Source organism: Hirundo rustica, chromosome 1 (genome assembly GCF_015227805.2).
Source record: "Hirundo rustica isolate bHirRus1 chromosome 1, bHirRus1.pri.v3, whole genome shotgun sequence".
Taxonomy (NCBI): Eukaryota; Metazoa; Chordata; class Aves; order Passeriformes; family Hirundinidae; genus Hirundo; species Hirundo rustica.
In genome coordinates this window covers 106,053,098-106,064,035 of record NC_053450.1, presented here as the reverse complement: position 1 = coordinate 106,064,035, position 10,938 = coordinate 106,053,098, and the positions used below count along the sequence as shown (strand labels likewise).

The window sequence follows — 10,938 nt, the reverse complement described above, 5'->3', positions numbered from 1 at the left end:
AATGAATTATATGTTCATTCAAGCATAACATAGCAAATGTAGCCATAAATCTTGTAGACTAAGTGTCTATAACAGAGGAATCTCAGATACACTATACTTTCAGATTAGGGTGTTTTTTAATATACACATTTTTGTTTAATTAGGGTAACCGTCATCTCCCGGTTAGGCGTCGCATGGGAAAATTGTGCTCAAGTAAGAAACCTGTGGATTAGAGTAACTGCAAACAGAGAAGGTCTTGGTTCACCTGACAGGAAATTGGGCCAGCTTTGTAGGCACATAACCCTGGGATTGGCTTTCTACCTGGTTTGGAGGGAAGGGGTGAAGGCTGCTTTTGCTTTCCTAATAGCTAATGGCCCTGGTCTTTTTCTGGGTACAGACTGCTCCACAGCTGCAGGAACTAGATCAGTAAGAAAGGACAATTACATTTCCATCCCTAACCAACAGCCCAGGTTATCGAGAGCTGGCTGGCTGGTAGAGATGAATTACTCAAATGTGGTATGCGAACAGTACTTAAAAAAAAAAAAAAAAAAAAAAAAAAAAAAAAAAAAAAAAAAAAAAAAAAAGAAGAAGAAGAAGAAAAAGAAGAAAGGAAGCAAAACGACCTTCCTCTGTAGCAATTTTCACAGTCTTTTGCTACTGGTATGTATATGAATCTAATTCTGAACCATCATTCATGTCCTAGTCTCTGCTGATCTCTTTTTCTGCTCACAAGGCTATACCCATAAAACTACAACTAGCTGTTGCTAGTTTGGTATCTTGTCAAGCAAAGCCAGCAGAATAGGAGCACTTCACTATGCTGTGAAAACCCCAAAGGACTGCTAAAGAAACTGTGTTTTGAGGACCTCACACTGAGCAACATCGCAGGCTGTGCAAGGCAGGTGTTTCTGAAGTGTTATATGGCACCGATGGCTTCAAACCATCTCTCAAAGACAGAGAAATAAGTTCCTGCTTGAGCCCAATATGTCCCTGCCAGAGAACCAGAGAGGAAAGAAAAAAACCAGACACTGAGACAAAACCCAAATCCAAACCATGCAAATTATAGCTGAATAATAATAATGATAGTAGTAGTAATAATTAATAATAATAATAATAATAATAATAATAACCAAAATCTAAGCCCGTACCCCAAGTGTCCCTTGCAACAGAGACAGCTGATTGCTTCTTAAACTGCAGAACCAGCCATTTCTGTAGCTCCTAAATAACAAGTTTGGCAATAGTTACCATGCACAAAGTAAAGGTCACTTATAAAACATCTCCATAAAAATATCTATTTATCTCTATATCTCTATTTATATATGTCAGTAAGAAGCATCGGACTGAGCACAGCCCAAGCACTCCGTGATGGGGGGGGGGGGCAGGAAATCTATTTAATCTCCATTAAATTAAGCACTCTTAGTTAGGATTGGCATCCACATGTAGGATTAAGTCAGTACAGGTAATTTCCATCAGGCTTGTCTTAGTTAGCACTAGTCAAATGGGGTAGCAGAGCTGTTGGGGAGCTGAAGCCTTTCAGGAATATTGTGCCAAATCATGCTTTTGTGTCAGAGGAACTCCCGGCACTCGGGCTGCTCAATGTGTGAGTCAGCTCACTAGGACTGAAGATCATTTAGGTGATGCTTGCCCAGCCAGCTCACTGATGGGTCTCGATCCACTGAAGAACAGAGGAAAAGCTCCCCATTGCTCATGTATGACTGAGACTGACCATGCAAAGCAGATCTGTGGAAAGCCAGTTCTCTTCAGAGTTAACTGCTTCAGAGTTAATAGCAACCAAGTGATGCCTTAGCCTTCTGTATTCAAGTAACTCTGATCCCTTCTCTTAAGCAGTTGGAGCTTCAAAAGATCAGATACAATGCAGGAGTTACAATAGGGCGAATGTAGTATCTCAGGTATTCACATATAGAAGCATTTTTTCCCCTCCATGATGCTGATCCAATGAAAATAAAATTATTCAATAAGCAGTGTTGAGAGTTTCCTTGGATGCGTCCAAAACTGAAATGTGTAGGAATACAGACTTGTTGGCCCTGTTGAGCTGGACCTTTAACTCTCCAAGAGACTAAAATTACTAGAGGCTTTTATAATACAATTTTTTGGTGTCCTGCTTTGGAGATTACCAGCAGCCCTGCATAACTGCTTCAAGAGCACAAGGGAAGGGGATGGCTGAGAACTCAGTCTGACATCTTGTGGCCCTAAGAAAAATAGATGCTGGCTTTTGCTAGGCATTAATTTTATTATTTTTATCTCTTGGGAAAATTTGATCCAAGCAATAGAAAGTAGCCATGCTGAATGGAATGAAGTGCAGCTGCCTAATTTTCAGACTCTCTTTGCCAGGCAATGCTGTGATTTTGGAACAAATACAAACAAGTTATAAAATAATGCCGCAGATGGCAGAAACCAAACTTGGACTTTCAGGCACTGAGTACTATGAACAGATAAAAACCTACTGCAAATATAAAAGATGACAGGAATCGAGTGGCACATAACCCTTCCACTACAATGGTTACATTTTAGGAAGGTGAGAGGCTTCACCTTGGTCAAAGTAGAAAGCACTGCTGGGAAGGAGTTTAAAGGTGACAGTGAAAGGTAGTAAATTTGTCAGTGAGGGGGAACACTTCTAAAACAGAGAAAGAGATGTGAAAAATCCCAGAACTGTCAGCAATTTTCTTCCCTTGGAGTGATGGGTAGAGGGGTTTGGAAAAAAGGAAACATTAGATATCTACAGAGATTGTACTTACTCTCACCAGGAACCATGAAATGAAAGGGACCTTACACCATGTTTCAGAGAGTGCAGCAAAGGCAATTTCTCTTTGTTACTTTGCCCTTCTGTAGTAGTTTATGCTTCAGGGATAAAGGTCTCATTAGTGCAAGACACACAAGAAAACTTTGCAGACAGATCTTGATTTTACAGCAGAAATAACTTACAACCAGTATGCTGGTACTGTGTCCAGTGTTTTATGATGGCAAACCACAGATCTACTCTTAAACATTTACCCAAAGGAGTTTTTCAAGTCAAAGCAGTGCAGGGCTATTTGCTCAGCTTGTGAATGGTTTATTGACTGTGGCAAGGTCAGAATCCTTCAGTGACACACGTACTGTAAGCACGAGAATGTGCACTTTATAAAACAAACATTAGCATACAGGGGATGGCTACCTTGTCTTTGTTCAGCCAAGTTTATCGTCCACTTCCACATGGGTTTAGAAAAATAGTACACAGACTTGGGTAGTTGCTCCACTGCTAAGCAAAGCTATGATGAAGTGAATGAGAGCTGTTAGGTTGGGAATGCTCCAGATGAAGCCTGCCTCCACCTGACATGAGTCATCTAAATTCTGGCTGATTCAAGAGTTTGTTGCCTTGCTCCAGCGACTCTATCTGTCTTAAAGAGCCTGTTGATAGCCTGCCACCCTGGAAATGGAGTAAGTGGGGGGAAAAAAACCATTATGACTGGACAGGATGCTAGGTTATGTCATCTAGGTTCCCTTTTTCACAAAGTATTGGACCAGAAGGTCTTTTGTGGTCCCTTTCAATCTGTGATGTTCAATAAGATGGGAAAAAGGTGACAAAAGACAGAGACAGGCAGCAACACATCCGAGAATTGTCTTCTAAGCAGGAAGAAGAGCTTGGGTCTGTGTGACTCTGTACTCTCATCAGCAGCCTAGAGCAGGTTGTTTAAGTTTCATGTCTTCAGCTGTACTCTTGCAACAGCCTATTTCAAAGCATGTGAAAGATAGGAACTTAAATATTTTGGCCAAAAAGTCAAAGAACACATGGCAATATATAACTGGCCACAGCACTGTACCCACCCCAAGCTCCTGACTGGAAGGCAAGAAACTTTTTCTGGTACACTTTATTTTTCTGCATGCTAATCATTCCCTCAAAAGGTTTCTACTCTAGTGTCATTCCAGTTATTTGCATTTCTCACCTGTCAGAAAGTGTCATCTACCGGCTTTTCCAATAAATTAGAATTTTTTAGAGCAGATCTGTGCTAGAATTCAGAATGCCAGCTGTTAAATATTATCAGTATAAATACCTCTGCATTATAACAATTAATATGGTGATAGTACATCTCTGATCCTTGGAGACAGCAGAATAAATGCTATGGAATCTGAGGAGATAACAAGTTGCTCTTCCTTAATACACTATTACATACCAGGTGAGTCTATGGTAAAACTAGAGGTACACACTTCTGTGTTTGTTGTTTAATCCGGATGCTTTTCCTTAAGGAAACAACAGCAATGGGAGAACAAAAAGGCATTATTGGAAGCTGCTGAACCACAGAAGCAGGCTGTACTAAACTTTTTATTTACTTATATGTATATTTTCAGAGTATACCTCACTCCCTTTACACGGAAGCGGTTCTGGTTGTGCTTAAATATTTGCTCAACTTTTTTCACGTATTTTGAAAACAGAAGACTAGTGAAACAAATACTTCTTTTTGAAAGAAACTGTTGATACCAAATTTTTTTTTTTTTTTAACAGTAGGTGACTTTTAAAAAAAAGGCTTCTTGTGTATAAAAGCCACAAATTGGCCCGTTTTCTTCCTGATTCTTAAGCTGTTGGCATAATCAGGGTTTTGAGCATAGTGTCTCAAGAAAAATCTGCTTATATGTGAATGTCAGAGTTAAGAGAATTGTGTTACAGATTGTTAAATAAACGTTTTTCCATTACCGGGTCCAAATCTTGTCTCATTTGAGACACCATATGTGCCTGCTACTGTAGGGCACAACCTGAGTTTATCTTCAAAATTACACTTATTTTCGAGAGCGAGTGATTTTGCTGGCACTGCAGACTCATGGATTTGGAGCAAGTTTGGTATCTTATCCACCCACACCATGGCAGCAATTGTGCGAGCGGTGCAGACATCGCACCCCCAACAGCCTTAGGTTTTGGAGGTGCATGTGCACACCCGCTCAGCTGCAGTGAGACATGTAGCGGCAGAAGGGGGCAAAGACTCTTTGTGTCACTGTGTTCAAGTGTCAGTCAGGCTTTACACTTGAAACTTCACTCCCATCTCTTTGTCCTAGAGCTTTTCTATATGAATGAGAAATATTCCTGCATGAAGCTTGGCTCGCCTTCTAGGGGTTGCAACAGTCAGCACAGAACAATGGTCAGAACGTGGCCTGACCATGTCCCAAATACAGTATCCAACCAGGACTTTGCCACTGTTATATTCAGTTAGAATATAACAGAGGAAGTTAAAGCCTTGGACGGATCCAGGGATTTGGTGGGTGGTTAAGGCAATGCACGCTGTAGAGAGAGCAACAGCGTGACTCAGGTGGTTGTTGCACTGATGCGTCTTTGCCTAGGTTTCACATTCTCCCATTCAAGCGCATTTAACACAGTTCTTTTATAAAATGCTTCGTGTCATAAAGATTCTTTAAAGCCTGATAAAGTAGTTTATTAAAAGGAACAGACACAAGTCTGTTGAGCTGGGCATACATTTTTCTCGATGGTTTCAATAAAAGGCTCTCATTTATGAAAGAAAGGACAGAGTTATGATAGGAAAGGAAGGCAAACAATTTTGTAGGATGTAACCTTTGTGAGACTGGCAATGTCACAGAATCTGCAGTAACAAATGTGAGCAGAACTGAAAGCAGACTGCTTGCTGCTACCTGCAAAATGATCAGAAAGGGAAAAAGCAGAAAGGCAGTCATTAAATTTCTATCCCAATTCTGCTCTCAGACCCTCTGCCCACCTCAACAAGTACAGATGTAGGCTTTGTGACAGGTAATGCTGATGCAAGAGGAACATACTTGCACTTCAACAAATTTTCCCTGGTTTTAGCACCCTCTCTTATGTATAATTGCATTCTGAAGTACCTTTTTTTCATGTACAGGAGGTCTTTTCTTAAGAGGCCTTTCCAATTTCTGTCCGTTCCAAATTGATTTCCTGGTACTAGAGATGTTAAAAATACAGGTAATGATAAGAATACACAAAGCATGAGGAAACAGCTGTTACAGTGATTAAGACTAGTTCAAATGTCTTTTTTTTCTTTTTTGTTTTTTTCCCCTCCTTTTTATTTACCAATCTGTTTTTAATAGAACTTTAGTTAAAAGGAAAGACATTCACAGAAGATATTTATGCATACAAACACACTGCCCTTCATTCATCTTAAATAGATGCTGTTGCTGTTAGAAGGCAAGATTTGTATTTAATTTCTCTAGGATGGGTAATGACAACTGATTACCAGAATTTAGGTTCTGCTTTTGAAGAATGACACCCTTTCAGGATTACCATGCTCAATGGAATGTAAAATTATTCACGGGAGAAACCATATTGAAAGCTATTGCTCGTCATACCCAGCTTCACATTTCAACACGTACCATGGAAATTAGATGCATCTGCCTTTAAAGGATATTGTTTTAATTAAAATGAATTCTTATCAGTACAATAAACTTGTACATATACACCACTGCTTTGGCAGTCTTACTAAAATATTTGTGATGACCATCCTCTCACGTGCTGCCTAGAGCATGACCCCAGAAAACTGCCATACCTTGGAAGTGGTAACTACTAGAAGAGATATAAAAGGTACAGGTAAAGTTTAAGACACAAAAAATACAAAGCAGAAATGCTCCAGTAAGAGTTAAAGATACATATTCTTATTTCATACATCTGAATTTTCTATCAGTAAATATGGAATAAGCAGTCTGTGAAAGACCTGATTCAAAACTGTCAGACTGGATTGCGGATTTTCCTTGAGGCTGGGTTGACATCAAAATAAGTTTTCCATTGTTTTCGCTCTTTGGAGCTCCACATCTCATTACCTGGTGGTCTGCAAGTCTTGTGAATGAGAATCCAAAATATTGCTTACATTATTTCACTAACACTGAGAGCCCTGATCTCCAGCCCAGTCTTGCTCTCCCCACTGCTGGTGGCAGTTTTGCCATCATTTCCTGTGGTTTCAGGAATGACCCTTTAGAAACACACCTGGGACACTTTGGTTCCCAAACCAGTACAAGAAGCTACATTTTTCTGCACAGTTCAAATAGGTGAAACAGCTAAAAAACAGGTGAGAAAAGACTGATTATTTTAATATTCTTTGGGGAAAGTACAGAGTTTTATAAAAGTAGGATCCACTCTCCCCTCAAACAGATTTTCCCGCATACCTGTTAAATAACATGTATTTTTGGCACAAGTAAGAGTGGGTGAAATAAACGATGGATGTTGTTTCAGCCTTCAATGATAGGCCTGCAGCAGAAGAAATTCTCAGAATAGGTATAGTGCTAGCAAAATACACAGGCTACATCTCTGAGTCTACTCCTGCTTAACTGCCAGGATGCTTAATGACCAGTGCCTATAATTAAACATACAACATTCTCAGAAATGAAATACAAAGCAGACAGGCAGGAATTTATCCACAGCCACCAAATCCCTATACAGAGACAGCTGCTTGTCAATAATATAATATCTAAGGTCCAGTTTAAGGAGAATCAAGAATGCTAATATTTAAAGGTTTCTAGAGTTATGAAAGTGACTGTATTTTAAGACAGCACTAATGTATTCCACAGAAAAAGGTCCACGGTGTCCCGTCAGTGGAGGGGTGCAGACGCCCCTGACTTGATTTCAGAAATTCAAACTGTTTTTCAAACTTAAGACACTAATTTATAACTATTTCTTCTGCAATGGTCAAAGGTCATTTTCCAGAAGTTCTTGCCTAATCTCCCAGGGCTGTGGGAGATTAACTAGTAATTGTTTAGAAAATCAATGAATAGATATCCCAGGCCTCACTACCATAACCAGAGACAACTGTCGCTTGCTTTGCCAAGACCTTTGTTAGACATGGAGACCAAACCATCCTTCCCTTCTAATGTCATGCTGAGGCATTTGGCAATTGCACTACGGCGGTTAAATCTCCCATATATGCTTCTTTAAATGTCCCATATAAAGAAGCAGAGAACTCTAGTCTCTCAGGATACGTAAGTCTAATTTTCCTCACAGACATTAAATTCAGATTAGGAGCTTTTTTTCTGCAAATCAAATGCCAGCCTATACAAATGATGCTCTATTCACTTCTCTTGGTAACTTGAAGTTGCAGGCAAGGATGTTTTTCAGAGTGGACTAAAATACCATTAAAATAAGATGAAACCTAAAATCATAGAGAAAAGATAATGCCTTTTCAATCCTACAGAGACATCTGTGATTGCTACGTAGTTTGCTGAGTGGGGGTACAGGGTAGATCCATCCCCTGCTGATATTCCCTAAGGAGAGAAGACTTATTTTACACCCATGATTAAACCCAGGACTCATCTGCTTGATTCCAGACAAGAGAGGGAGAGGTTAATATTGGAGGCAAGGCAAAAGGCTGCGGAGCACAAGAGTGACAGAGGTAATTTTTATGCCTACCTGAACCTCTCTGCCATTTTTGTTACCTGAGAAACAGTAATTGCTTTTAAAACTGGCAAATTTTTTGTATGCTGATTCCAAATCCATAAATAGAAGAAATTAATGGGCTTGATTTGCTCTGATATCTACGTTTAATGATAATATTCCTCCAGAACAGAACTTAAGGCTACCATCTTTAAAACCCAAACTATCTGGTCTCCTTTCTGACAAATTGTGCTTATCAATGTCTTATCTGGTAAGACTCCAATATTTTCTTTCCCCTACATGATTTTTTTGTTTGTTTTTAAAGTGTCAATTACAATAATGAAAGTTGCAACCAAAGAAATAAGGAAATCAAAAATGCCAGCACCCCTCAGTGTAGTAGATTACATGTTTGGGTGAAAAATAAATATTTCTTGTCCAGAAAAGTGAATTAAATCTGCACATACTAAACTCAGAAATATTAAAGACAAAGAAAATCTAGGGCTGTCACAAGAATAAATACTTTTAAAGGGAAATTTCTGGTATGGTCTCTGTTCTTTTAGCACATGGCAAAGCCCTGCACTATATTCATTCCGTCGTTCTGTTCCACTGCAAAACCTGTCCATTAAGGCCTTAAATTCCTGTCAATTCAGACCATAAGAGAACCATGCTTCTCTACAGAGGGCAAGCTAAAGCTTTGTTATTGCCACTAAAAGATATTAAGTCTTCAGGCTGCCCCTTTGTCTTTCCTTCTAGCTGCTCACCTGCTGTTCAGGTGACACCTACGACACTCCTGATTTGAGAGGAAAAATGGGATGCAATGCTGTACTTGGCATTGGCCTTGCTATTCTTAAAAATACCTTACAAAGACAGTAAAATAGTTTGGGTGAATCTCTGTATTGAAAAGCAGCTCTCCCCTGTGTGCTGTGTGTTCCTCACGTACTCTGGAGGCAGTTTTCAGGCGTCCTTTGCCTCACCTTCCAGACTGTGCAAACACTGCCAGTGGAGGCTTTCCTTGCAGAGGGACTGAAACAAGGGATTTAAGGAGTCAATTGCTACTCCCAAGTTGAAAATGAGGGATGAGAAGTGCGTGGGTTCAAATGCATTGACTAAAGCTGTACTAATATTTCTATGACAGCATATTAAGAAGAAACAGAAGCAAACAAAGTCTGGCTCTAATTCCCTACTACAATGTACAGTATATGCCAATATGCCACAGGCAGAGGTGAGTTTTACCTGGCACGTGCCTCAGGTAGTGACCTGGCGCCACAGACAAAGACACAGAAACAGACTAGGTCTACAGACTCACACAGCGTCATCTTCCCTCAGAGACCAACAAAATAATACAAAAACCCTTTAAAGCCTCCTGTGCTTTATGATAATCCTCTTTAGCAATAGTAGTAGTAGTCGTAATAACGGTATTTTTACACTGTTGATGAGAATTGCACACAATCAGTCAAGTACCTGGGTCAAGAAGGTGGGTCCTGCTAGGGCTGACATGGGCTGATGAGACGTTGAGAAACTGGCGAGTAAGATTTGCATTAGTCCTCACTCCCTGTCCCACCCCCAGCCCGAACCCCTGGATCGATGTCACCAAAATAAACGGTGATGTGGTCAAGGTGCAGGGCTGAGGGGGAAGTGGCCTGCCAGGAGGGGACACAATGCTGAAGAAAGGGCTGCCACTTATTCTCAGGACAGAACCACCCACATTTTAAACGGCTTTTAAAAATATAAAAAACCAGCCCTGTTTCTTGTCACAGGTATCCAGAACATCTCTAAACACACACAGAAATAGACAGGTTTTACTGAAAATTGTAACCAATGCTGAAGCTGCAAAACTGCTCTTTGTTTTAGTTGTTGGGATACAGAAGGGGTAATTTGCTGTAAATAAATATTAAAAAGTATTTTTTTCTTAAATGCTTGAGATATTGTTTTTTTTTTCCAGTCTCAGTGGTATTTTCCTGTCACTTGCTCCTCCAGTTGTGCTGATCTTTTTATCCTATGTGTGCTCAAGTGTCCGACACAGAGTGTTCTCTCTCCACTGCAAGAGTCATCCCAGTCCCACCCTGGCCCAGCTCATATCCCACCCCAGGCCCCATCCCCGTGGGCTTAGATAAGCCATTCCTTCTTGCTCTCGTCTATGGTCTCCGTGAAGTTGGGGTCATTGTTCATGATGGCGGCGTCGGCGCTCTCGGCTGACTCTGCCCCTTTGGCCTCGTTGGTGTGGTAGGTTCCCTTGTGGCGGAACATGTAGCGGATCAGGAACACCAAGGTGCAGAGGATGGTGAAGATCACCACTGCGATCACGCCTACACACAGGAGGAAAGAAAAGATGCCCCTGGTGAGACCAGCTGCAGACTTTAACACAAAGAAAGGATCCCAAAACTCCTCTGAGCTGACTTGAAGCTACTCGGGCAGGTGGGCATCACTACAGTCACCTATTATATTTATACATTGTTTTCACTATATGTTTTCCCAAAATGCAGCTCCATGAAGTCTGCTGGTGAGGTAAAAACTTCAACATTAATGCCTACTTACTTTGACACTAATACCTATTAAGCTTTGTTGACCATGAGGCAGAGGGTGCTGAGCACGCCCAGAACAGTGGGGTGTATTGGTGATATGTGGGCAGCTCT

The 10,938-nt window shown here is 40.6% G+C and overlaps 1 protein-coding gene across 1 annotated transcript in view; it reads right to left on the bottom strand.

Annotated features, from left to right (window-relative positions):
• Positions 1–574: 574 nt before the first annotated feature.
• CNTNAP2 (contactin associated protein 2) overlaps positions 575–10,938 on the bottom strand; it is a 770,772-nt gene continuing 760,408 nt past the window's right edge. The window contains exon 24 of the mRNA XM_040057848.2: positions 575–10,611. Coding sequence (XP_039913782.1) covers positions 10,412–10,611 — 200 coding nt within the window. The 3' untranslated portion in view covers positions 575–10,411. The remainder of the gene's footprint in view (positions 10,612–10,938) is intronic.